Source organism: Takifugu flavidus, chromosome 7 (genome assembly GCF_003711565.1).
Source record: "Takifugu flavidus isolate HTHZ2018 chromosome 7, ASM371156v2, whole genome shotgun sequence".
NCBI classification, from domain to species: Eukaryota; Metazoa; Chordata; class Actinopteri; order Tetraodontiformes; family Tetraodontidae; genus Takifugu; species Takifugu flavidus.
The window spans coordinates 12,951,228-12,978,839 of record NC_079526.1 but is presented as its reverse complement, the minus strand read 5'-3'; the positions used below and the strand labels follow the sequence as shown (position 1 = coordinate 12,978,839).

Here is a 27,612-nt window from a genome sequence, read left to right as displayed (position 1 = left end):
AAACAGCAAGTTCTTACAGTTATGTTGCATCATTTTTTTATTGGCACTTTATTGAGCTGAAAGCAGGGAACATTTCATACAAAGGTTGATTTTCAGCCTCATTTAAACACATTTAATGAATCATTTTCTCAGTGATCCTACACTCCTGTTCCTATAAAATGTCTTTAGAATTTTGAAACATCAATATTAGCACCTTTTTTATATGTCACTTTTTATATGTCAAGTTTTTAAATTTCTAGTGACAAAAGAAAGAGACTTCTGATTAGGCCTTCCCACAAATGTTACTTTCATCCATGTCAATCAAAAGGCTGGATCCACTGTTCAGTTAGATCAGTGAAAAGTTAAAAAAAAAAAAAAAACCTTCTTAGTTTACTACTTCAGGAAACCTTTGCCATGTGTTGACATGATGCTGCACAGCACTCTCCGTTAATGTACTTTTGCGGGCTTTTATAGCATTTTATGTCAATTTTAAACCATTATTCCCCCAGTCAATGACACACAGGCAACGATGCTCCTGTCACATGGCAAACAAAGACCATTTCAGGTGGACATGATGAGGGCACCTCTCTCCCTCACACACACACGCACACAGACACACACACACACACACACACACACCACACACACACACACACACACACACACACACACACACACACACACACACACACACACAGTGGTGGTTTCATCTTTTAATCTTGTCTGTCTTGTACTTTGGTTTTCAGGAAAATGGGCGACTGAATGTCTCCATCAGATATTAAGAATTCCATTATCTTATCAGAAAGCATCAGTTTTGGCTGTTTTATGTCATAAATCCAACAAAAACCTCATTTTTATATTACAAGTACTAAGAAATAGGTTTTTTGTTTGTCTTCTTGGCCTTAGAAAATTCATCTTTAACTAAAGGAAGTCTAGCTGAATCTTCTTCTGAATTCTCTTCCACCTGGATGACTGAGAACATTCATCCACTTGATAATATAATGATAACTTGATTCATTTGAGGCACCTTTGAGTCTACCAGACGCAAGTCATGATACTAGTTTATTGCTATATTACACATTAGCACTGGTGTAAGTTTTTTCAGTGTTAAAGATGCATAAAACAAAACATGAAGAATTAAATTAAAAAAGGACTAATAATCATTGAAGAAGAGATATTTAATATTCTAAATATTTGGAAGGTTGTGAAGGACATTTTTCATTTTCTATTCCCCTGAATTTATTGTGATATCATTAAATATTGTATAAAAAGATGTTAGACCAGGATGTTTACTGATAATTTTAACCTTTTTATCATAGCAGCCAAATTTATAAATTCAGTCGTGACTTCTCTGTGATGAGAAGAACATGCAGGAGCTTTGTAATCAAATCAAAGCTAACAGCTTCCCACATTGATCCGAGGAAACCTTTTCAGCTTCACTGCAGCTGCTGCTTTGTTTCTGCCACACATTTTTTTTTAAAAAGGACAGAGGAAATACAATAAGTAAAGACATGAAACCCCAAAAGGGCACAACTAAAAATGAATAACAAGCACATTAAACCAGTGATATATTGTTCACCTCCTAAAGTTCACCTCAAATGTGCCCTGAAATGTGAACCTGAAGCCTGAATTTTTGTGGCTGGTGTCCTTCAGGTTAAAGAGGAGAGGTCAGCAGGAGTCTCCAAATTGCCCCTCAGTGCGAGTGTGAGAGTGAATGGTGTGTGTCCTGACGGTGACCTGTCCAGGGTGTTCTTGCTTCTCATTCAACGTCCTCTGGGAGAGACTCCAGTGACCCTGCTTGACCCTCATCAATGATTGTCTGGAGACAGAAGATGGATGACTGAATAGCTAAAATCATCATTTTAATATAAACACACATAGTAATAGTTTAACAAAGCAACACATTGCAAAACAAAATCCCCATGTCTGATAGCAAATACGCAAAGGCCTCAAAGGTACACCTGCATTGTGAAAAGGATGCCTGATCTTCCAGTAAAAAATAACAAATATAAACACCGTGATAGCACGGACGCTGATGTACCGAGGAGGAACATCAGTCCTCCCTTTTATGATGCAGGGACATATTTAACCATGGTGAGACCCTTCAGCAGACACCACCATCATCATAAAGACCTGCATGATGGACTGTCAACATTGACTACTTTCGCCTGGTGTGGCTGTAAAGGCGGCCATCAGAGTGCTGTAAAGAGATGAAACAGCTGCCTGGCTGTGGAGGGGGACCCGCTTCACGTCGCTTAATTAGCCACGCAGCTCGGTGCAGGTCTGGGTAATCACCATCTTAAATCACCCTAATCACAGAGAGGATGAGGACGCGCTCCGTTAATGTGATTGTCAGTTGATGCTGATGGGCGTCATTCTTAAACTGGTGATGGTGGAGATGACCGGAAACATCAATGGCTTTATTGTCTGAAAGAGAGCTGCGTGCGTGTGTGTGTGTGTGTGTGTGTGTGTGTGTGCGCGGGGCCATCCTTGTATTAGATTGGGATCGGCTCTGGGGCCAGTTAGAGGAAGGAGGTGGAGAGAAACCGAACATGGGTGAGCAGAAAGGTTGATGGTATAAAATCCAGAGAAGCGCAAGCATCGCGTCAGCTGGTTCACCGTCGAGCAGCTTCAAGAGGACCCTTGGAGAGCCGCAGACGCCAGGCAAGAGCAGGAAAAGCAGCTTGAAGCCCCAGAGTTACAGCTCCGCTCAGACCGTCAGGCCTCCAGCATGAACGTTCTGGTGGTTTTGCCTCTGCTGCTGTTGGCAGTGGTGCAGGTGGAGCAGGTGAGGGCGGAGGCCAAGGCAGTCAAGCTCTGCGGCCGGGAGTTCCTGCGGGCCGTGGTGTACACCTGCGGCGGCTCCCGCTGGAGGAGGTTCCTCAGCGAGACGGACATGGACGCTGATGGTGAGACAATGTTTGCTGAAAGTTTTTTATTTTAATTTTCCTTGCGTCTTTTGTACAAGTTTTATTTTCCGACAGTGCGTTTTGAAATTGAATTATTGGGTTTGGATTCAAGCTCTGGCACGTTTGTTCTATTTTCTGCCAGACTTAATATATATGGAACCTTATGTGGAACTTAAGCATCTGTTAGACTCACTGACTTTTGCTTCTAAATGAATCCTTATTGATGCCAACAATGTGTGCTTTCTTTAGTTCAGGAGCATGTGCGTTATGGTGCTGTGTGGACGGTTTTACCGTCCTCTGAGTGTCTGCAGAGCAGTGGGTGTGCAGCCCTCCTTTACCTCATTAGTCTGAAGAAACTCACAAATCATGATTAAGCATGGCGGAGCCTCGTTCCACTGGCAGCTTCTCTCTTTATTACCCTCTGTCAAACACAAGCAAACCCAGTTAGCCACCGGTCCTGCTGGTTACTGTACGTAAAGTGACACTATAGAAGACAAATGGCTGACCTGTCCCTTTATTTCCGTGGCTCTCAACCACACTAGACGGTCCTACTTGGAAATCCTGTCAGGGGAATAATGATGCCGTATTTATTTTGTTTATTGGCCTAAAAGCTGAGGGAGAACTGGATCATCATGTGTTTTATCATGCCAGCAGGAGAGCAGAACAGTTTGGAGAGCCTGAGCAGCAGCAGCAGCAGCAGCAGCAGCAGCAGCCTGAGCCCCCACCTGACCAGACGGGACTTCAACAACATAGTGACCAACATGTGCTGCCAGGTGGGCTGCAGGAAAAGCGACCTCACCTTCCTCTGCTGAGGCCAGCGCCGATTTTCCTCGAGAGACTCTTTTCTCTTCCGTTTCATCTCCATAGAAACCAATCTGAATGTGCTGCCTGCGAGGGGCTCACACACACGACCGCTGTTTTCCCAAATCCTCTTTGATATTTTGGTGACGTTTCACTTTGTAGATGTAAATGTTTTTTCTGTGGGCCTTTGTGGAGATGTTTCTGAGCCTGAGCTGCAACCATAAACAATATTACACCACATTAACGTTGATAAAACTGGGAAACAACTCAAACTATCCCTGCATTCACTCAGGACTGTGTCATAACACAACATGGGCTTCATATCTTGGATCTTTGTCTTAAATTTCAGCTGTATTCTATGTGTTTATGGTCAAATAAATGTTCTGGCACTGGGCTTACATTCACTGGGGAGTGAGAGGTTTTCTTTAAACGCAGGCACCTGCAGCATGTGTGGAAATTAACAAATCATGGAGAAGCTTTTCTTCTCTTTTCTGTGAATGAATGAAAACATTTAACACAATGTTGGAACTTTAAATTTGTGTCAGAATCATCAGGATAAAAGGATCTCCCTCTGGTATATCCACCTCCAGAGCAGTGTCTCCAAACAGCCACTAGCATTCATGCTAATGCTGTTCCGAATATATTTAGCTTATTTTCAGGACAAAATACACAAAAGAAACCGTGGCAGATATCCAGTTATGACTTTTATTGGTTTTTGAAAGAAGCAAACTAAGTTTTAATCTCAGCGCTTTCATGTACTGTACAAACAGCTTGCACATGTTTGAGGTGAAAGAACCAAAAAGAAACCCTCTGTGCATACAGCACACAGAAACACACAGCTGGCCCCCCCTCAGCAGTAACACTGACACCCGAAAGCACAACACGTGGGTTCAGCCACCTTCTTACAGCCTTACAGAGTCTAAGATTTGGAACGTAACACGGAAGCTGCCGATACAGGTACCGAAGATGTAATCAATCAGAGATCGATCGGATGTGATCGGTCAGGTGGTGTCCTTGGTGATAATGCTGTCGTGAGGGTCGAGTTGACAGATTCAAGGGTCAGAAGGTCACCACTTCCTGGCAGCCTTGCCGGTCCAGATTAGAAGAACAGGCATGACTGAGGAACATCATCCGATGGATCAACAGAACACTCATCACCTTACAGGCAAAGAAATGAGGCCAAATCATTTGATTTGGCCTTTTTCTGATTTTAATGATCACTTCATTTCCAATCAAAACACCCTGACAGTAACTGATGTCTTGACATGACTGCTGTTTGATTTATATTTTCACCCAAGGGGTTTCTATGGTGACCAAAACTGGATGCTGACACACAGTAGAGCTCTTCAGCCAGCCTTTTTTCCCCACCTTCAAGAAAGTCAACATTTATCAGCACAGTGGGTACTTTTGTAACACATTGAACTTTTTTTTTTTTAATTTTCTGTTTAAAAAATATGCAGCTTATTCTCCTTAACAGGAGACTGGCTGTCTGGGGTATACGCACACATGAAATATAAAAGAAAAATGAAAGCATTTTGGTCAACTTAACCTCGCTCCACTACCTCATTCGACTCAGGTCATCTCACAGAGACAATTACAAATATGCAAAATAAAGCCATGGATTCAAGCTCTGGCTGGATGGTCAGTGGTGCATTCAGGGGTTCAGAGCTCAGGCTCCAACGAGTTGAAGCGACACAGGACGGAAAAGTGGGTAGAGTGGAAAATTCAGCATTAAAAAGGTGCGTTTCTCTTTCAGCTCCACGAGGTTTGACTAAAGGGAAATAAAATCTGGTCCCACTTCTTAAATCCTGATCCTCTTGCGGTATAAGTTAACAAACCTCTCCACTACTTTGTTACCGTCTTCCTATTTTACTAAAATGAAAAATTAAGAATTTGGGAAATAGGTAGACTTTTGTTTAACTGAGTTCTCTCATTATTAGGTCTGTTCACCGGTACAACGGAGCCCAGAGACAGCTCTCTTGTAAATTCTTGGAAACTATTAAAGGGGTTCACCTGGTTTCACCCAGAATAACCAAAGAGCAAGAGTCTTTGATTCGACAAGGTCAACAAGCCTCTGGGCCGTTCCCACATGGTTAGAACAAACTGAACATGTCTAGCAGGAGGTCAAACGAATATTCACCAGAGGAAAATGTGGTCTTACTATACAATGCTATCAAAACTGTGATGATTAGAATTCCATCTGCACCAATATCTTGAATGTCTTCGTTCAGTTTCTGGCCCCGTAGCCAAGCTAACTGTCTCTGGCCTCACAATCGGGCTCACAAACTGTTTCGATCATTTAAAATGTTGAAGTGACCAAAAAAAAAAGCTGATTTCCCAAAGTTTGAAGTGTGGACCTTGTCCATGGCATCACTAACTCTACATTAACACTGCTTTCACAAAGCATAACACAGTATCCAGGAAGATATTTATCTTTTTCTTTTAAATTAAAGCCCCAACCCACACCCATATATAGCTGAAATCTTCTCTTGCACTTGAGTTAAAAAATTATATCTCAAATAAATTCAAAAATTATAGCTTATACTGTACACAGATTACTCAACTACACAGATAACAAAAATGAGAGAAATTCCAATATTTATATCTTTAAGGGTCATACCGTTCAAACTATGTATACAGAATCACATTTTATACAACAAATCATGGTTATCAATAAATAAAACTAGAATCCTGTCATGTATTCTGAAGTCTAGCGCTGTTGCCCAGGCAACAACAGAAAGGCTATATGACAATACAAGGAAAACACCGAAAGTCCTTGAACATATACAGTATATTAGTGATTTCAAATGACACTTTGTACAATAATTTTGTTCCGACGGAAAAATTCCTATTTTGAGACCAACACATTGCAGCTGCCGACCAGGCTTCCTGTCTGAAAGTTGCAGAGAAAGAAAATTACAGTGTGATTGACTGATCAGTGCACTTAATTCTAATATTACTTAAAAAATGTCACCCTGTAGTACCAGTCGGTGATGACATGAAAACTGTGTCTCCACCCATCATCTGGAAGCTGTGTCAAAACCTTTGCTACTGTATTAAAAATAAAAGAAACACTTCTGATGATTCAGTTGCTGTGAGTTTCCTGCATCTGACTTAATAGTTTTTAAATATCCTGATGATGTTTGATATCTTGAAATCTCTCTAAGCTTTTCTTTCCATTTTTTTTTTTGGTCAGGCAGCTGCTGTAAAATAATAATGATAATAAAAAAGACCAGCGCACGTTGAACAGAAGAGAGCGGACACCCATGGGTCAGCAATATGGATGTCATGAAAGTAACAGAAATACAGGAATTCGATGACCTATTACAGTTCCACGAATCTATATGGATACAATACTGCTGGGTAGGCTGCAGACCTGTTGAGAGGAGATGAGTGGAAAGTCTGTCTGGTGTCAGCTTGTCCTCTGGCTGAACCTCAGACCGCTGTGGTCGTTCAACCGTGCTGCTCCCAGGATCACGCTTCAGTTGTCTGCCAGGTATTTACCTGAAACATGAACAACATGACGTTTTTTGGTGGCTTGAAATTTTGCCATAAATGGTTGAATTACCTAAGCGCAATGTTGCTAAACTGACCTGCAGCAAACCTCTTCTTGATGAGAGAGAAGCGGTATCCAGGCCCGGCCAGCTCAATATCACAGCCTGAAAGTGTGCTGCCCTCACTGGTGAACTGCACCGCCAGTGGAGCCGGCTTACTGGGGCCTTCGGTGAGCTGGAATCGTGCTAACAATGACCCTACACCTGAGAAAAGAAAGACATTTTTAAGCTAGACAAAAGGAGTGATTTCAAGGTGAAGGAATCAGACTCTGAAACAGAAGTTGGTTGAAAGCAAAAAGGCAGACTGGTTGTGATGATGATAAAATGAAAAAAGCAGCAAATGGGATTTATTTGAAAAGTAAACTGATTATCTGAATGTTTTTCTTCAATAAAGATAACAGACGAGACACAACGTAATAAAAAAGTCTGTAATGTTCAAAAGAAGCACAACTGAATGTGTCTGAGCTGCATAAAAGGAAATAAAAACTAAATAACGGAGTTTCTCTGCCTCCCAGACTCAGTGCAGCCGGAGGCTTTGTGCTTCCAGCCAAGGTGCGTCAGATGTACTAATCAAACTATGATGAATTTGCTGAAAATAGAAAGTCTGGCTCTATAAACACAGGCTTACGAGTCAGACGTCAGAGATGCGTGTGCTGACGCTACTGTAGAACCACTAATAAACACAAGGGGGCGGTGTTTACTTTACGTTTTCTTTAGGCCTTGTCGAGGTTTTTCATCACACTTTTTAAGAACATATCTTTTTTTTAAAAATCATCAATAAAACGAAAGCCTAATCTAAAGACATACCACCGTTTTCCGATTTCTGTGAGATGTCGGGAATCTTCCAAAGGATTCGTTTCTGCTCTGTGTTCCTGTACGAACCAAGACACAGAAAAACACATTCATTAAGCAGATCGTAGGACCAAAAACCTGTAGATAGTAATAACAAATTACTTGCAACAGATGTTACATAAAAACTGTACCATGCTGCAGGAGGTAAGATAGCCTGAAGCTTTGTAACCCCTCCGTCGACTGGAACGAGGAACTGAACATTGTTGAGGGCCATTGGTGTCGCCATGGCTCCTCCATTATACTTGTAGTCTATCCTCAGATCAGTGCTGGTGGGTTCACATCTCCAGCTCACTGCCAGGTTCAGAGGAACTGACTGAGGCCCGTCACATGACACCTGCCCACGGTTCAAGAACACACAACTTAGAGCAACAATACCAGCGCGTTTCATCCAAGTGGTCAGAAACCACGCTGACCTGATACTTGAGCATGTCCACGTTGTAGTACGTTGCTTGTGGTTTCTGCTCTGCCACCTTCTTCAAATGGGTTATCAGGTTCGGCATGTTCACCCAGAAGTCCTTGGCGTCATCTTTTGCTTTTGTGGTGGTGTCACTGGTTGGAAAAGTTGAGAAAGATATCGTGTGAATACCTGAACAAGAACAACACAATGTTTCTAGCAGTTAAGGATGTGAATATGCACAACAGTCAACAGTTTACATATCAGGAACATCATTTTTGGATTCGTGGACTAGATTAGAAGCTCTTCTTCTTAAAAACTGAACTATGATGATATCATGATGATTCAACAAGCAGTTTAGATGTTTGTCATGACCTTAGTCAGAATTAGTCATCCTCACAGGTCATCACTAACAAACCAGTATGTTCGATGCGTTCATTTTAAATGTCGGTGAACGACAGATCTAACCTGAACTGGTACATTTATGCTCCCATTTATTGTGTAGTAAAACTTTTGTTAAAGCAAAAAGCTATGATATGATATAAACTGGAATGAATTAGAGGGTATTAATATTGAGGCTGGACATCACAGGTGACCCATTTTGACTATATAAGTCATGCTCTTTTAGGTGATAAATACTTATACCATATTACAAAGCATAGATCTGAATTGAATTCTAATTAATAACAATAAAATAAATGAATGTATGGTAAAAATTCAGTGTCAGTGAAAACCTTTGATATTTATCTCTTTGTTCAGACGGTTAGGCGATGATGTGAATTTACCAGCAGAGGAGCTGAGGGTTAGGCAACACATGCTCCAGTCGGCTGTAGTTTGTTATACTGAAGGTTAGCACAGCGGGGGACGGGTTATTGGCAAAGTGCCGGGTGATTCCTGCCGGAAACGACAGAACCATCTCACCTATGATCTTCACAACGCACCTGAGATGAAAAAAAAACAACATTGTAACAAAACAAGCATCCTGTATGTCTCATGTAGCTTTGCAAGCTGATTGATACCAGAAACAGATGGCTAACTTTTTTATTAGGAGCAGTAACAGTGGCAAAGTAAGTGTGAACCCACTGTCTATCTTAAAATACATGAAATTGTTCTAAATGATAACAGGAGTTACACCTACTTGCTTGGATCTGCTCCTTTAAAGAAGGCATTGACCGTCTCTGTGAAAGCAGCGGCTACAGGCAGCGTGTCCTGAGCCCCCATGGTGAGAGGACTGGGCCCTCTGGAGCAGCCTGACAGGAACACAAAAGCATACAGACACACAGGTACAAAGGAAAATAGGTGTAAAGCACACAGAGGAAGTGGGTTGTTTGGAGAGAACAAACAGAAAATATAGAGTTTCCAATCCCCAAAACTCTACTCGTCCTAACAACACCATGTGGATGAAAGGAGCAATGAGACACGCTGTGTAAACTACCGTGATGAAATAAACATGACAACAAATATAATGTTAATATCACTGCATGAAAATGGCCGTTCATTTCTCTCTGCTCACTGACTGCGTAATGAACCACAGCTACCTAGAATAGCTCTCTTAAATGCAGGAACAGTACGTTATAAACTGACATGTGCCATGAAACAGAAAGCCAAATGAAGCATTTGGCATAGAGAAGAGTGCATGCTCATTTCCAACATGCTGCTGAAGCTCAGTTTGTCTGACAAGGACAAAGATCAACAAATTAGTGTACAGGAATGTGATTCTTTAGGGCTTTGATAGAAAATTATAATGAACAATTAAGAGGAAGGCTGTAGAAGAAAACCAGGCTGCAGAGTTGAGCTGTTTAGTGGGTGGGCTGCTAGGAGTAAGCATGGGTGGAGGGATGGAGGGGTCTGTGAGGGAGGAATGGAAAGGAGAGGGCAGGGCCAGGCAAGAGAGGGGGGAGCTTGCACAAACGAGCTTCAGAAGAGTGTGCGCACACACTAGCCTGTGCAGAGATAACTTACCTTCAAAGGTTAAATAAAACTTCCCTCTGTCAAACCATACAAGGGATGGCTGGTCATTCTCTGTGTGGGGTGAGGGGGTGCAGGGAGACGGGTCAGGAGAGAGGCACAAGGAGGAGGAGGAGGAGGAAGAGGGATGACGGAGAGGGAAGTGGGTGAGAAGGGGAAGGAGAGAAGGACAGTAGTGTGAGTCTCACATGGCAGGTCTATCAACAAAGGACAATCTAAGACAGATGGGGTCACATGGGTGTGATGGGCCCGTTTGTGGGGGTGCGCGCATGCGTGAGGACAGATGAGGGACTGCTGTGTGCAGTGATAGACATTAACCTCATATATCTACTAAACTACACAAAACCACGCGATATCTGATTTTTTCCTCTGACTGAGGCTTGTATCTTTCAATTTAGAAAGCTCCCTTGAGTAAGGTGAGCCTGCAGGGGGCAGCCTTGAGGCTGAGCAGAGCAGGTGACTATACTGCAGATTCAGTGTCCCAATTAATGCTCTATGTTTGTCACTTCTGGTGACGACGCAAACAGTTTGAGTGGAGGTATGATCCAGAAACTATTTAAAGATCCAGGAGGAATCACATTTCTGTAATTTCCATAACAGCCAGTTTTTTTGTTTGGTGATAGTTCTTGTGCACACTGGCTTGATTTGTCTTTCATGCTTATATTTACTGAACTGGAGTGTTCTTGTGGTCTAAAACCTGCATCTTTACGGTCCTGGTTAAATATTTGCATACAGCAATCATTGTGTAATTGTGAGCACATGCTGGTGATGCCACAAACCAACCTTCAATGTTGTATTAATCACTCATTGGTATTTACTTAACCGAGTCAGTTACTTTAATCCTGCTGTGAGAGGCAAATGATTCAGAATAGAATAAACATACAGAAGGGAACATGTAGGTCCCTGGAATTATGCAGAAATGGTTTATGTTCAATGAGAATATGACTTCAATGAACAAACTAGTGAAAAATGTGGGCGACTGGTTCAGTCTGACAAGTATATGTGGCAGAGCAGGATATACTTGTTCCTGTTCAAACAACAGTTGTGAGTGAGGTCCCAGCAGCAAAGGCTGGGTAAGAATGATGGAATGACAAGAGCAGCAGACTCATGAAGAGGACAAAGGGCAGACCTGTGTTCATATGACGAGAGAGGGCTGTGTGTATGTGTGTGACTGTGTGGGTGTGTGTGTGAGTGGCAGGTGCAAAAGGTAAGAGTCAGGGGTCGATTGTGGGAGTAGAGCGAGTTTAAGCCCAAGTAAATAATATCCGTACTGCTGCTCCAAATGCTGTCTGACTTGAATACTAAACAGCTAGTGCTTGTCCAATTCTAATGGCCAGACTTCAAAAGAGTGTGTGAACAGCAGCTTAAACCAGACGGTACGAGTTTGATGTAAGTAAGAGCAAAAACTCGCAGATAAGGAGCTCTTCAGCTCATATGCATGCTTAAGTAAAGGCACTCTGCTAACAGTCACACAGGCACATATCACTTGCACACAATGTCGCCAAGAAAACAGATATCAGGTTGGCAAGACAACCACTTGTGCACAGTCATAAAACAGAGAGAAAGGTCTCATGAGTGGGCAGTTCGGGGGTACACACGGTGCGATTTAACACAAAGCTGTTATGCAACAGGTAGGGATTTAGTGTTAGCAGCGTTTTCATTAACTCTGGCAGATTCCCTCTGTGATTCCATGACAGAGTAAAACTCCCAGAGTGACTGGGTGATGCCATTCACATCCTTTACACGAGTGGAAATGTGTGGATACGATTCACAAACAAATGTGAACAGAAGGGAAATGAACATGTGGTATTTCCCTACATCTACAAGCATTAAACCACCAAAAATGTAGGTATTAGGATATTGTACATCTAAAAATAGTAGTCTAGTCATAGCTGTGACTGATTCTGAGGCCAGAATATGGGTAGCTCAAACCAGTCCAATACCATCCTAATACCTACGCTTTTGACTGATAACGGCAAATCTCAACAATGGTCTTTAATCTTTGAAGTGTACTCTGGGTAGGGACAAAAAAAACTCCTTCCCCAGCCATGACCCAGCTCCTCCTCTCTGGTGTGCTTGTTACTATACCTGCAAATGAATCAATGTTTCTCTCAAAGGTGGGCAGTTTGTCTACATAAGCATCCTCTTCTAATGAGACAAACGACAAAATAAAGAGACAAATGACCAAATAAAAACCATCAACGTAAGACAAAGCAGAGGAGCTCCCCACAGTTTCTGCAATAATTAAGCAATCAGTAGATGACAGCAACATTGGGCACAATGACTTCCACTATCGGCTGATATCATTATTAATCAGACATCAAACATGAAACATCCTACCAATATTTATAGCTCTTATCCACTCACAGTCATTTCGCACCAAATCTAAAGTTAAATCCAGGGCTAGAAACTCTCTCAAATTAAAATCAACACACTGCTTCATATTCTCGCCTCCCACTCAGGCTTGTGAGTGCAAATACACACGTTTGCCTATTTCAGAAGATTTGGTTTGTGTTCAGCTGTAGTATAACTAACTTTAGAGAATTTAGGTGCAAAACATAGCTTTACTTTATAGACTTGTGCTAATCAAATACAGCAGCAGGATTTGACCTGAAGTGTAAATTATTAGGATAAAAATGGAAACATGAAATGAGTAATTGTGTCATTTGTGTCCAAGACACGGCTCACGCCACCTGTTGCAGGAGAACACACCTGACACAGATACGGAGAGTTCTCTCCCGACCGTGGGGGTGGTGGCGGCACTCATGGAGTTGGCGGAGGAAATGGAGGAGGTGCTTTCGGCTCGCGCCAAAGGGGCAACGGGAGGGGGGCTGGCAGAGTGGACAGGTGGGCTGAATGGACGATTCTAAAAGTCAAACAGAAGAAAGACAGGTTAAACCTAAAAAAAAAACTCGGTAAGAAGCTCGATTTTCTTCATCCTTTTGCACAGTCCTGCCTTATGTTTTCACTATTCATCCACTGTGTTCAAGTTTAGCTCCGAGTCTCAGAAATGTAACGGAAACATACAACTTGTCAGTTTAGGGTTTCTTAGCTACAGCTGAACAATGAGTGAACTAAAGACAGCACCAAGGGTCTCAAATATATCCGATGTTCGGACTGCGGCAGTCACAGCGCTTACCTCTCCCACTGAGGGCTTTCCTGGAGGAAGTTTGGGCCGTGACGGGGGTCGAGGTGGAGGTGGTGGTGGAGTCGGACTGACTGAGGATGGAGTGGCTGGACGCACTGGGGAAGAAGATCCTGAAAGAAACATTTATTTAGCCGATGACGATACAGAGAAATGGGTAGGAGACAAAACCCCGAAACAGGGGAAAGAGTCTGGGAAACTTGAACTGAGATTTTCAGATTCACAGCTAACTCACCACTGCTCCTGCCATCAGCTCCTGGGGTTGGGGAGGACACCGTGGCCCGGTATGTGGGGGGAGGAGGAGGGGGGTGTGCACTCCGGCTGCTCTGCTTTGAGTCGCTAGGCGAGGTGACATTTTCGCCCCCGCCATCTTTGGGTGGGTTGGGTTCGGTGACCTTGGACTGTCCCTCCTGAGACACGGGAGGTGGTGGGAGAGGGTCTGTCCCGGGTCCATTAGCAGGAGGAGTCAATGCTGGAGGGGTTCTGGCTTTGGGAGCAGGCGGTGCTGGGGCGGTGGTGGGTGATTCGATAGAAGGGGGAGAGGAAGTAGGAGGCGTTACGGACTCCTTGGGCGGTGTGGAGGCCGGAGGTGTGCTGAGTGTGGGAGGATTTTGGTCTTCAGGTGTATGAGGCCCTGTAGGCACAGGAGGTGCAGCTGGCTCCTCTGAAGGAGGTGGGGAGGATGGAAGAGGTGGCAGAGCTTCCTCCTTTGGGGGAGGGGATGTAGGGAGAGGAGGGCCAGGCTGTTCTGCAGAAAGTGGAGATGTAGGTAAAGGTGGGGCAGGAGACTCCGGTGGAGGCGGAGATGTGGGCAGCGGTGGCAGTGCTGCTGACTCTTGTGTTTGCAGCCGGTCAGCAGATTCTTCGCTGAAGCAGACCCATGCGTCATCTCTGTCCTCGCCAGCAGGGGGCGCTTCTTCTGGTCCAAAAATATTATCCAAGTCAGCAATTGAGGGCTTCCTGTTGGAACCTTCTGCTTCTGCTGATGCTTCTGAAATACAGACGACCAATGAACAGAGCAAAGGTAAAACACAACAGACAGGTAGAGAATGCAGCAGATATTTCTATAAGTTAAGGTCACTTTTTTCCATCTTAACCGCTTTTCCCTTTTGGAGGAAACACATATGGGCGAAGGTAGTGCACACCCATGGATGGGTTGCCAGTTCATTGCAAGGCGCTATGTATGCATTTGTGGGTTTGGGACCTGGCTCAAGGGTACCTCGGCAGTGCTCAGGGGCTTAAACCAAGAACCCTCTACTTCTTAGTCCAGTCCCCCAACAGACTGAGCTAGCACCGCCACGTTTGTTCTTGACTTAATTACAATTGATTATTGTTAAAAAGCTCTTAATGTGGGAGCATGCACTAAAATTAAATTCCACAATATTTTTGTCAATAACCATGTATGCCTATAATCCAATCCAGCCCAACTTTATTTCTAAAGCGCTATTGAAATGGCCTTAGCATATATATAATAAAACAAATGACTAACACTGAAAAAGAATTCATACCGGCATCATTTGTGGAGGAAGGACCAGTCGTCGGGACATTCTTGGGTGGAAGTGGAGGCGGAGCTAAAGAATAAATAAAAAACATTGTGAATTACCCTGGTGAAAAATGATAGCAATGATAGCAATGATTGTTTCTGGGCTTCATTCCACCAACCATGCAAAAACAAACAGGCAGTGAGGGCACTGATGCAATATGGCACCAACGGAACCCTTTAATGGAGTAAAACACCACCACAACAAAAACACTCACTGGTGAAATGGATGATGAAATGAAAGAAGTTAAAAATTAATATCGTTCCCCTGTTGCCACATACAGTGAACGTTGCGTGTCTGCTAGTCGGTGAGGGGGTTTGGGCATCATGAAGTGGATGTCATGACGATTTACAGGAAAGCGTAAACTTACTTCCTGTTGGGAAGGGTCTTGTCAGAGAGGAGTCGGGCTCTGACAGGGAAGTTGCCCAAGCATCAGACTCAGACAGAACCACTAAGTTCAGGACAGAGAATTCACTGGGCATAAATAATGTGGCAGAGGCGAAACATCACAGGTTGCTCTATCAATAGACCTTCAATACAGAAAACACCCACACACTCCAAAACCCACTTTATTACTTGCACGGTAACCCCGGTTGTCTCTGAACGTCGCTACCATTTCTTTCCATAACTAAAAGGAAAATGTAGCTGCACATAAAACAACACACATTCAATTCTGCATGGTGAAATATACAGTAAAGTTAGCAACGTCATTCATAGTCTTTCAACTTAAATGTCTAAATGTTGTGTATGAATGGAATTTGCATCCTGCTGATTTCAGCGGGGTTTTTTTTTTGCCAAAGCAGTTGCATAAGAGCTCAGACCACTCCTGCAGCCTGCGCCACTAAATCCTGGTGATAACGGGTGACAGCAGGCTCTGAATATTAACAAGCTGCAGTGTGCACTGGAAACCGATCGCCCACCGACAAGTTCAACTTTGACCTTTGCAATTGCTAATAGTGTGGAACTGACTGGCAAGCCTGCGGGCTAAACAATCCTGTCGGAGAAGCAGAAAAAAAGGGGGCGGAGCAGAAAGACTGGGAGGAAAATCCGCTGTGACAACCCAGGAGAACGTCAACGGCAGCCTCAACCAGATCATAAAAATGTTGTCGCAGATTGTTTTTCATCGCGATTTGAGTTTTAGAACAGAGGGATATTTATTTAAGAGGGGCTACCTTCAATCTTTTGTTCTCCAAAGGCTGTGTCAAGAGGAGGTCCAAATAAGGCTGTTGAGTCTTCACTGACTGGTGTTTGTTGGCTGGTAAAACAGAAACAGAAATGAGTAGCTACAGTTACTGTATAGGAGTGAACGGTGCAGAAAATTTGGCCTGTTATCAGTAAAATGATGCAGTTTGTGTTTCCCAATGAGATGATTACCTGCTGGGGGGCTGCAATGCTGGAGCTGGTGGTGTTGGGGCCACAGGGGGTACAGGAGCGACGACACGCCTCGGCCTGGCAATCTCCTCACCTGGAACGACGTTCAGAACTTTTATACATGGAAATCTCGTGTCAAATACGTTTGCACGTATCATGTGCACTATAATTCACCATCGGTTCAGGTAAAATGTGGTGATACTTACTAGATGTGTTCCTTTTCAACCCCTGCAACATTAAATAAAGAGTAAAATGAAAACATTAGGACATATATTATTATATATTCTAGAGATTATTGTACATTTATGCCCTTTAAAGGGATTATTAGTCTCAAGATGGTTTTATTTGATGAGACAATCATTGTAAAGAGACTATCCCCAAAATCAAAACAATGTATACTGTCACATTCTAAATTTAAACCTTAAGACACAATGGGCTTTGGTTTATAAAGTCAACTATTAGTGAAAATTGGTGAACAGCGGGTGGGGATTCAACGATTGGGTTGTTTTAATAGCTTAGTAGGAAATGACATCACAGGCTGTGGTGGAAGTGTGGTCAATGACAGACAGGAATGCAAAGAAGTATTTGAACATTCTAACTAACGTACGCTGCCCAAACCACAAATTTCTACTGGACACGCTTCCTGCCGGTGAGAGCTTCACCACGGCACCTGAACCGCTGCCATTTTAACCTAAACGTTGGCCAGTCCAGAAGCGGCTTCCATTTGTGGGTAACACATGGACATACATTAAAAATGGAACTTATTATTTCCATTATTATGATTTCAATTCCACTTGTTGCACAGAGGCTAATTTGCAAAATAAGGCATCAGTGTCCAAATACTTCCTTTACTATCTGTATGACTCAACTAAGAAGACATGAGAATGATGAAGGTGGAAAGCGAGAGCGATAAAATAAGTCATTTTTATGTTGGAGATGCAAAGGCCACTAATATTGCTTCTCCAGAGACGATATCGGACACCAGAACACATGCATGTGCCACTTCATCATGAGAGAGACGAGGCCAGGAAAAGCAGAGTGCAAAGAGGAGGAGAAGGATGGAGAAGGAGGTGAGAGAAGTAGCGAGGAGCAGAGGGTGATGGGGAGGGTCTGAAGTCAGACATCAAAGGAACCCATCTGTTAAAAGTGCAAATTTTCTCCCTCTACAGAGACCAAGCGAGGCGCCTTTCATATTGGAAAACAAGTACACAAGTGATTTGGGGAAACCAGTGAAAACTTGTTCACATATTTATTAATATGTTTAAAAATGAATGTAAAAGGGAATCAGCTAAACATCCCAGCTCCACATTGAAATGGACTCCAAAGGCCAGCAGAAGAGCAAGAGAGAGAAGCAGATGGCTTTTTTTTTGTCAACCTGACCCCAGGAAGTCAGAAGAGAAGGACACTTACCGGGCTACGTCTCTGTGACCAGCAAAAAGGAAGAGAGAAGAGATACCTGGTCAGAGAGTGACAAATCAGTAAGGCAACATATTCATACAGTAGGAGAGAAGGAGCTTTCACCTGTCTGGTTCTGGGATGAGCATGATAGCATGTTTTAAAGTGGCAACGAGGTCTTTACTGCTCTCAGATGATGTGAGAAGTTGCTTCTGCCGTCAGGTCATTTAAGCCTCTGACAGCATAGAGGCAACTCGGTTTGTTGCAGTATTTATTGTTGTAAATGGGAGTATTTTAAAAATCCTGAAGGAAAGATACTACTCATCTCTGATAAGCACATACTGAGATGTAGCGCTCAACCCGCCACCTGAGGACGAGGATGAAATATAAAATGATGCATTCAGAGGACATAAAGCACCACGTCAACGCAGCTATGATGATTTCCATCAGCTGTATTTCTGTCTTCTCCATCATTCCTGCCCTCTAACATCAATTCCCAGCCCTTCATTAACTCCTATCTCTTTAAAACATGTCACAAATGCCATGTAATCATTTTGCATTTCCTCTCGCTGCCGCTACGCTCCACTGCTCTCTTTTGAAATCCGCGTATCAGCCCGAGTCACATCCCCATTGCATCAATCCTCTTCCTCACCATTGTACTTGTTCCAGTTGTGCAGTGAGCCATGAGCGAGGTAAGTGTGGGTGGGACATGCTGGTCAAATAAACTAGTCTTAGGATAAACTGGAGCATCGCTCAGCGTGACCCTGCGTGTGCTAACCAATCATTTCTCCTCCTATCACACTACAGGAAAGGAGTGGTTGAGGCTTTTAGGCTGTGTCAAGCACAAACAAAACCACAGAATTACAGCAGATGTGTTCTAATATTTAAACATGAGCTGTAAGATACATCAGTGGCATCAATGGTGCATATGTATGTAATGTGAAGACTTGATTGTAAAATGTGTTTTCATGTCTTGCAAATATCCGGGTAATCTATCAAAGGAAGGGTGCAATATAAGATGTCTCTGCATCTGCTATTATTGATGGACCTGTTACACAAGCTAAGAAGTGAGCTGAAGACCCCCAGGAACCAATTAAAATGAGAGTTAACACATCTTAGTCAGCAGAAACCACAACAGACACCACCACAAATCAACAGCAACACCTGTGCATGAGGACATTTTCCCAGAAACCCTGTCAAGGCCAAAGAGAGAGACTCCACGGTTGGAAAGTAAAACCAACAGGTTCATTTGCTTAGATTCTTAATATTGAAAGTGAATATACATGTTTAGTAGAGTGAAATGGAGAGAATGAATGGATGAAGCTGCATGTTAAAACAAAAACTAGCAATGGCAAAGCTTCTCTACAGAGGTTAGCATCATTAAAAAGGATATAGAAGATAATAATATAATAATGATCCTGGAGTTAAAGTTAAACAGCAGCTTTACTTTCAAAGGCCGTCTAAAAAAAAAAGCATAACCTATTTAATTTCAATCAATTCCGTTGTTGTCCAGAGAACGCACAATAGAAATGAACCACTATTAAATAAATATCTAAAAAACCAAAAAGGTCCAGTTATTAATCTAAAATAAGTCAGTGATATTAATATCTGCACTTAAAGAAGCGCAAAGTAACAAGTTCATCCTCAGGTTCAAATTTTACTGATTTACTGCTCAAATTTGTTCAAGGGAAAAGAAATAGAAAGCCTCCTTTATCGTGGAGCCTTGCAAACATTTGGCCGCTCTTTTTTTCATCCGACATTTCATTACGAGTTCACAGCCAAGTTTAACCGGAGTTGCCAAAGAACAGGGAGGCGTAATTTCTGAGTACGTGGAAAAAGCACAGCTTAAGAAAAACATTCTGCTAATTTGAAGAGATGATGGCTAAACTACCGACAAAACCTTGCAAACCGTTTCCAACACACATAGGAAGCCCTATTATTAGCCATGAAGGGTTAACCAGTCAGCAGCTGGACACATTAAATTATTGAGTCTCGAAGCTCAAATGACCACAACCGATCTCCCGACACAGCCGACGGACACGCAGGTTCATTGTGGCCACTTTCCAATCTGAATTATTCAAAGCAGGCATCCGAGCTAACTAAGGAATGTCGGAATTATGGCGGAAAGGGCCTTTCTGCTAATTAGACCATGGAGAGGAATGTGTGTTTGGATACATAAAGTGAGCTGCTTCAATGACACCAAGAGAGGTACACCCTGCTATTTGGGGGTGGTGCATACAGCATCATCTGGTTACTGCTGTGCTGGAACATGTGAAAATAGTGGGAATATCGACATCCACTCAAAATACTACATGCAACATGTGGACAACACACATAGCAACATCTGTGTGCGTATAAAACACACACACAAACCGGTGCTAAAAGACCCACACGCATAAAACAAGGAAATAGAAGACACAGATGGTTCATAATGAAAGCTGGCAGTGCGAGGGGGAAGTGATGTCGGGGTGACTCACCACAGGAGAAGGAGACAGAGATATGTTGCCGATGGAGGCCTTGAGCTCGTCGACCGTTGGAGCCGTTACGACGCGATCGGCCAGCAGCGGTTTGATCTTGATTTTGAATTTCTTTCTGTGGTCTTCCTCTTCTTCCGACTCATCGGAGGAGAAGAACGGGGACTTCTTGGTGACAGGAAGTGATTAAGCATTAAGGAACCAGAGCTCAGTCCAACATTCAACCCGTTCGCTCTCTGATGCTTCAAACTGCAAGTTGTGATCAATTTTAAGATCTGACGCTGCGAGACACCGAGCTTTCCTGTCGCTTCTACCAGAGGGAAGTTCTGCTGTGAATATAGACTCTGGAGAGAGAACTGCAACATGACTGCAGAACCATCACGACTAATATTGAAACAGAACAAAACTCTTCATTACTTGTGAGAAGTCTCACGTAGGGAATAATTCCAAAAGGAGGACTCCTCTGCAGCTTTGCTGATGGTGCCTGGCGCATCGGTGACTCATCTTTCTGCTTTTTATTTAGAACTGGGCTAGCTGGGTCTTTTCACACACCGGTTGGTGGTTGACACACATTGTCTTCACTGTGACACGGAAATGAATCGGTGCCCCGACGCGTTCACGGTTCCTATTTGCCGTGTGAAAGACTTGGTAACGTTGTAAGGATATCTCCCTCTGGATCATCATCGGGTCTGATGCTGTAGCCCTCGTCGTCCACCTCGGGGGAGTTCTGAAACACACAACATCCAACAATCTTAGTGGCTTCTGGTTATAGGTTCATTATTAAGGTAAATGAATCCGGTTTAAGTAAAGTCAAGCAAGGCTAATCCTTAAAAATAATTATTTAGCCTCTGCAGATACAAGATTGTTTTGTATAGTAATAGTGATCCATGTCCAGGCTTTACTTACATATCTGTCCCAGTCAATTTCTCCATAGAAACCATTTGGAGCCCCATTGCTCTTCTTCTGAGGCTGAAAACAGACGGGCGGTTTGATTAAATTCCCACCAGACAATGATGTACAGCACATTCAATATCCTGCACAACTAAATGGTCTTCTGGGCTTCTGCTACCTTTATAACTGTAATTCCTTATATTTCTACTCCTTATATTTCTAACTATGCGAGCTCGGTATCACATGTTAATCATCACGCCGATTGTTGATCTTGTCAAACAGCGCTGGATTATATTTCAAGAATTCTTGCAGCTCCGAGCACTTGGGGGAATATCAGGATGCCCTTTTTGTTGTGTTTTCTCGGAGCCTCATTGGAGAGCTTGTTAATGAAAAGGTAGCTGAGACAGCAGCTCTGGTGGCTGACTGATGACTGGAGGAAGACAGTAGTCAGCCTCAGCACTAATCTACTCACTATCTATTCTAAAGACTCCTACTATAATCCAAAGAAACTACAGATTAGAGTTCAGTACCTCTTGTGGTTCCTGACAGGTACAAAAAGAAAGACAGGCAGTAAATATAGTGGCTCTGCACATACAGGCTGGATTTCGTCCAGTATTACATGTTTAATTCATTGGCTGATGATCTAATAGATGTTATTTGAGTTACTTACACCCCCATCTCTGTCCGGAGAGCCCCTGTGAGGATTTAAAGAAGAGGAAAGATGTAAGAGCATGACACTGCAAAAGAGAGAGCTTCATTTTGATACAAACTGCACTGCAAGCTAATGAGCTGAAATAGTAAAAGGGACATTCTCAGAATGGAAAAATCACACCCTCAATCCCACACACACTCATTCAGATGCAAATTCCATCATCAGGAGGTTTTAACAGCAACAACTTGCCATCTACTCGGAGCAAGATTCCCACAGCCAGTGGCTCTATTGACGTTCATTTAAATCCTGCTGTTTGCATTCTTCTAGATGATTTCAAATGATTTAGCTTAAAAAGCATGGACATAAGATAACAGATCCAAAGTCGGCTCCGTCTGATCCAGGGAGCTCTCCTACACTCAAATACAGATTATGTGCATTAAAACAATCATGGAACTCACGTGGAGTCATTGTCCTTTTCTTTCTTCCGTATCCCAAATGCCTTCCTGGTACGTTTTTTCAGTCCTGAGGCAGCAAAGAGAGAGGGGTTATCAAGTGTCAACCGCGTCCATCAACAAGGAGGTTCAAGGATTTTATGGAGTATTGAGTGGCTGGAGCTGCGCCGCATTCCAGGCAGACCCAAATATGCATTCATGGTCATAACAAATGGAGTCGAGGCCTCGCAGCGCTCAAGGAATCTTTCAGCGATGCAAAATTCATTAGTGTGAAAATCGATGTGTTGGGACGCTCTGGACAAACAACCGCGCTGGTAAAATGCAAAACATTGATCTATAATACACTGTCAATCACGAGACACGTGTGTGTATAAATACAGCCTCATATAGATGATATATATAATGATATTGTAAACACACAACCTTTTATGCTTCTACTGTGCAAAACTCCAGCAAAAATGTCAAGACAAAAAGTCTGTATAGGAGGGACATTCAATTTCTTACTTCCAATCACCAAAGATAAATGATTCTTACCCCAGATGAAAGCCCAGTTGTCTCCCTCCATTTTGGGTCAGTATTATGACTTACATTCTTCTGTCTGGTTCTGAATTTATCATCTAAAGACCCGTCTCTACAGACAGCACACATGCATACTGATCTAAAGAGCAGCAACATGAGCTCACCCCCCCTCACCACCACCACCACCACACCACACACACACACGCTCGGCCTGTTCTACTCTATATTACATTTCCTGCAACCTTTACTAGTTTACGTGTTGTCATGAGACAACTTGCAGTAGAGAATTACGTCCCACTGACAAAGACAAGGGCTTGTTCTTGCACACAGGAAGACAGGCGCACGTGTTCCATGATTTTAGGAATATGTACAGAGGTATTTAGACAATTCTCAAAAAATTGAGCTTGTTCAATATGGAGATCAGGTTTTAGACAGCATTTAGCACCCTGGAGGCAGGTACAGGCTTGAGTGAGGCCCTGAACATACTGTCATGCTAATGTCCTTTCTGTTTGTATTAGCAGGTCATTCTGGCATATTTGGAACACAATTATTCACCTTTACTCGTCACCAATAGCGGAATTTATTCTGCAGAAAAGAAAGTTTGCTACTTTGTCTTTGAACTTAAGCTCAATATCATATTTTTTGTCATTATTACATAATAAATAGTTAAAAAAACATACTATTATAAAAAACTAGATTTGCAAATATTTTCTGCATTATTTTATCATTTCCTTGATAAAATAAAGCTGAAATTGTTTGCAAATGTAATAGAGAAATGATAAAGTACTGAAAAGCTTTAGTCTAGGTTTAGGGTACAACAAGAGGACTGAATTTTGCTGCTGTGAAAGAATACATGAATCTGCATGGCAGGGATAAATTAATGGAGAAGGAAATAACAGAGCATGTGGTACACCCTGTTTAATGACTTAATAGCTTCCGCTCAGAGGGACTCTAGCACAAGTGCTAACATAATTAGTGGTCCTTTCTCAGGGCACAGTAATGCAATTCTAGAGAAAGCTAAAGGGCACGGAGTCAAACAGGAAGTAGCGCTGCCAAAACCAAAAACAAAATACATGACAAGTGAAGTAAATAATGTATGTCCAACAAGTAGTCTCAATTAAACGCCTGGTTTAAAATCTACACACAGGATAAACTGGGAGGGGAGGCTAACTTGAAAAGGGTGGAACGCAGTAACAACAAGCTCACAACAGGAGAACAGGGTGTTATTACTACAGCTGTATGGTCCACCCCTCAACCTAGAAGAGTCAAGAGGTTTGCACCAAAATCAGGAAAACTTTCCCACCATTATGTGGTTAGAAATGTGCTGGCATGTGGGCTTATTTTAGATGACAGCAGATTTTCCCAAACTCTGTCAGTTTGGGACTAAGTTTACTTCTCTAGGGTTTTCTTTTTTCCTTGGGTTATATGTTTGTTTTTTATTTCTTTTTAGCTCTATGTTGGGATGGACTGAACAGATATCATTTAACAAAAAAAGGAAAATGAAAAATGAACAGGATCCACAGGCACTCCAACAGTGTGTGTGTGTGTGTGTGTGTGTGTGTGTGTGTGTGTGTGTGTGTGTGTGTGTGTGTGTGTGTGTGTGTGTTGGTTTTGCAGCCATCTAAACCTAAGCAGGGTGGAAACCACCATTCCACTGTCTGGGCAGGAGAACCATGCTGTCATGCTCCCTTCAGCTGGTTTTAAAACCTCATGTAGAGCCAGAACTGAAGAATAATTCCTCAAGCATCGGTTCTTGGTTTTTACTAACACATTAAAGGGAAAAACTGATCACAACCTCTTATTCAACATCAACATAAGTAACATTTTATAAAAGCAATATGCATGTTACAGCAGGCACAGGAAAAAGAACGCCACCAAAATGGATCACATGTGCATTTCTTCCTGAGCGTGCACGCAGAATGGCAGGATTGGCAGTGATGGAACAAACCGAAGGCTGGCAGGTACAGACACAAGCTAGCAGATAAAAGCAAGCAGATAAGTAGATAAAAGCATGGCCGTCGCACAGAGAGGCAGGTAGCAGCGCCGCAAACAGCATGTGTGAAATGCTTTGGTAGCAGTGACTCATTCGACCTCCTGGGCCTGAGAGGCAGCATGACGATGAAGACACAGGTGATAAAGCAAAGCTGCTCAACACTTGCAGCTGCACAAACGTTGGCCTTCCAATGCTGAGGCAGAAATTATTATCAGGAGGTGAAACGTGGCCGGGAGAAAGCAGCGCCCATCTTATTCCATTCATGTTTCTGCAGCACTCAGTCTGATCTTAGATGCTGCCGACACTTTTTCATTTTAGTCATGATTCAGGAGAATAAATGAACAGATACATTGATAAATGAAGGCTATGAACAACCTATCATTAGTGGCTGATGTTATCTGTGACACATAAAAGCATCTTATAGGGATAAATGAGTTTTCTAAACCTCTTGGTTCCTACCGGTATTGTACGAATCGTTAATAGGAGAACGTGTAACCCTGCACAGACATGAATTACAGAGGCTCTAAACAGACAAGACGAACCAGACAGCCGTTGGAGTTGACAGAGCAGCGAGCTAGAATCAGGCCTCAGGTAGAGGTTAAACATGACAAGTGGAGAGTAAATATTTTGCCGTTTTGCATTTAGTTGTAGATCAGGTTGGTAATGAGGTTTAGCGGGCTCATAGGCAACCAAAATCCACATTATTACCAAATAATTAGTTATTAAGCAGTTATTAAGTCTTGCAAAGCACTTCTGTGCTACACTGATAATGCCATTTATTTCTGAGACTGGGTTAGAGCGTTACTTTGGCATTCTGACGTTAAATGTTACCTGGCTTTAAAAAAAAGCCTCCACAACAGCACCCACAATGGAGAGCCTGAGTCTGCGTTAGCATCAACAACGAGATGCTGTCAGCTCGCTTCTGTACCTGTGCTAAATTTAGGCCTCCACTGAAATGTCCAGGTGGCTGGAAGACATTAACTGAAACCATTTGCCAAGTAAACAGGCAGAAACTCACAGAAACGTCGAGGGGGTGGATGCTGAATGTCTCTTCTACAGCCACAGAAAAACTAAAAGGTGCAATTTAGCGTCGTTACGCGTCTCAAATGAAAGTGGGTCAGGAGCAGAACGCTGACAGCTGGTGCAAAGGACAGTTTACCACAGGATGTTGTTGACAAATGCAACGCTGCTCTAAATACATCTACGATCCAAAACATCCATTTATAGTTACATATTCAAAATTTAATTGATTGTTGTCTGTCTGTCCGTGTCTGTTTACCCCCCAGTTTCCCTAAAGCATCCACCCAAGGACAGCGTAGAAACCCCAACCCTGCAGGCTTTGAACAGTATTTTCAGCTCTTAGACACACAGAGAATCTGCATCCCTGCAGGATCGTGCATCTGTGGAGAGAGAGGAACAGTTCTGTCTGACTACAGCTGATGCTCAGAGCGCTCATACATGAAAACAGCAGATAAATCACACTTGGCGGTTCATAAATATATGAAAGTTCATCCACGCCGTCACAGATGAAGCTCTTCTTTAAAAATCTGAGAAGCACACCGTTTTGTACGATTGTGTGATATCTTGTGTATCGTGTGCATTGACTGAAGATGTGTAAATGAGGTCACACCAAAAATGAACAGCTCTTCCCAGGTTTGCCCCTTCAAACTAAAGATTCACACTCAATTGTCTTTTTACTCACCAAAACATCTATAAAGTGTATCCTCCTTTGATTGGATTTATAAACTAAACTGTTTTGCCCCAGAACCGTAAAGAGGGTGGGTCCAAATACGGCCCTTCACCCAGTGTTTATAGGCCGGAAGCCTCCATCAGTTATAGAGATGTAATAATACATAGATAACTTTAATGGATGCTGCGACAACTAGCTAGTTTTTCATTCACTCATCAGGATTCACTCAGATGGTTCCCAAGGGTTAATTTAATTCAAAATGCAGATGCTGCCAGCAGCCAATAAAGAGAATGTGATTACTCTGCCAGTGACACACCAATACAGCCCCATCACCAGGGAGACCAACTGGTGTGAGGGGGGAAAAGGAAAGAGGGGGGTGAAGATGGTGAAGCCAGAATCAAAGTTTTCCACTTGAGCAGTAAGTAGTGCTGCGCACGTGCACCGACACGCTCCACAATGGTGCACGTGGTCTTTTACAGATGAGGCGCGACAGAATGTTGATTGGTATCAGTAGCTCAGATGCAGCCTGGTCACATCCTCGTTGCCCCAGAGCTGCACAGGAAATGATTTTGTTTGGAGAAAATAACAACAGTCACAAAACTGAAGGGAGAAAGAAGCACCTGGGATTGTTGGAAAATGGGCCAGGACACTAGACCCATTTTGGGGAACATGGGGGAACATGGAGGAACATTAAGGAACAAGGAGGAACATTAAGGAATATGGAGGAACATGGGGAAACATCAAGGAACTTGGAGGAACATGGAGAAACATGGAGGAACATGGAATAACATTAAGGAACATGGAGGAACATGGGGAAACATCAAGGAACTTGGAGGAACTTGGAGGAACATGGGGGAAATGTGAAAACTGGAATCACATTGAGGGAATGAACCATCAATCCAAATGAGGATCCAGCAGCTTGTGTGATACTGACTCAGTATCGAATGAAAAAATCTATTTGGTGCTACAAATATCAGATAGAACAATCAAATAAAGGCAAGTATACATACAATCACCAAATATACATTCAAA

The 27,612-nt window shown here is 42.8% G+C and overlaps 2 protein-coding genes across 9 annotated transcripts in view; one reads left to right on the top strand and one right to left on the bottom strand.

Annotated features, from left to right (window-relative positions):
- Positions 1–2,505: 2,505 nt before the first annotated feature.
- Positions 2,506–4,093, top strand: insl5a (insulin-like 5a). 2 transcript variants are annotated; one of them, XM_057038360.1, is made up of 2 exons: positions 2,506–2,888; positions 3,540–4,093. In XM_057038360.1, the coding sequence occupies exons 1-2, from the start codon at positions 2,711–2,713 to the stop codon at positions 3,698–3,700; spliced, it is 339 nt and encodes a 112-aa protein (XP_056894340.1). In that variant the 5' UTR covers positions 2,506–2,710; the 3' UTR covers positions 3,701–4,093. The 2 variants fall into 2 exon arrangements, with proteins under 2 accessions (XP_056894340.1, XP_056894341.1); XM_057038361.1 differs by having other exon boundaries at positions 2,515–2,888; positions 3,543–4,093.
- A 280-nt stretch (positions 4,094–4,373) lies between these two features.
- sgip1a (SH3GL interacting endocytic adaptor 1a) overlaps positions 4,374–27,612 on the bottom strand; it is a 30,170-nt gene continuing 6,931 nt past the window's right edge. For 2 of the 7 annotated variants that reach the window (XM_057037995.1, XM_057037994.1), the window contains 23 exons: positions 22,385–22,448; positions 21,945–21,969; positions 21,290–21,352; positions 21,050–21,110; positions 20,387–20,565; positions 17,925–17,936; positions 16,721–16,742; positions 16,518–16,608; positions 16,316–16,398; positions 15,514–15,594; positions 15,111–15,173; positions 13,838–14,593; positions 13,597–13,715; positions 13,170–13,323; positions 12,546–12,605; positions 10,452–10,511; positions 9,628–9,739; positions 9,275–9,430; positions 8,509–8,644; positions 8,227–8,429; positions 8,051–8,115; positions 7,283–7,447; positions 4,374–7,193 (listed from right to left, as the gene is read on the bottom strand). In XM_057037995.1, the coding sequence (XP_056893975.1) occupies positions 7,171–7,193; positions 7,283–7,447; positions 8,051–8,115; positions 8,227–8,429; positions 8,509–8,644; positions 9,275–9,430; positions 9,628–9,739; positions 10,452–10,511; positions 12,546–12,605; positions 13,170–13,323; positions 13,597–13,715; positions 13,838–14,593; positions 15,111–15,173; positions 15,514–15,594; positions 16,316–16,398; positions 16,518–16,608; positions 16,721–16,742; positions 17,925–17,936; positions 20,387–20,565; positions 21,050–21,110; positions 21,290–21,352; positions 21,945–21,969; positions 22,385–22,448 (2,753 nt within the window). In that variant the 3' untranslated portion in view covers positions 4,374–7,170. The remainder of the gene's footprint in view (positions 7,194–7,282; positions 7,448–8,050; positions 8,116–8,226; positions 8,430–8,508; positions 8,645–9,274; positions 9,431–9,627; positions 9,740–10,451; positions 10,512–12,545; positions 12,606–13,169; positions 13,324–13,596; positions 13,716–13,837; positions 14,594–15,110; positions 15,174–15,513; positions 15,595–16,315; positions 16,399–16,517; positions 16,609–16,720; positions 16,743–17,924; positions 17,937–20,386; positions 20,566–21,049; positions 21,111–21,289; positions 21,353–21,944; positions 21,970–22,384; positions 22,449–27,612) is intronic. The other 5 variants (XM_057038000.1, XM_057037996.1, XM_057037999.1 and 2 more) reach the window with 5 other exon arrangements.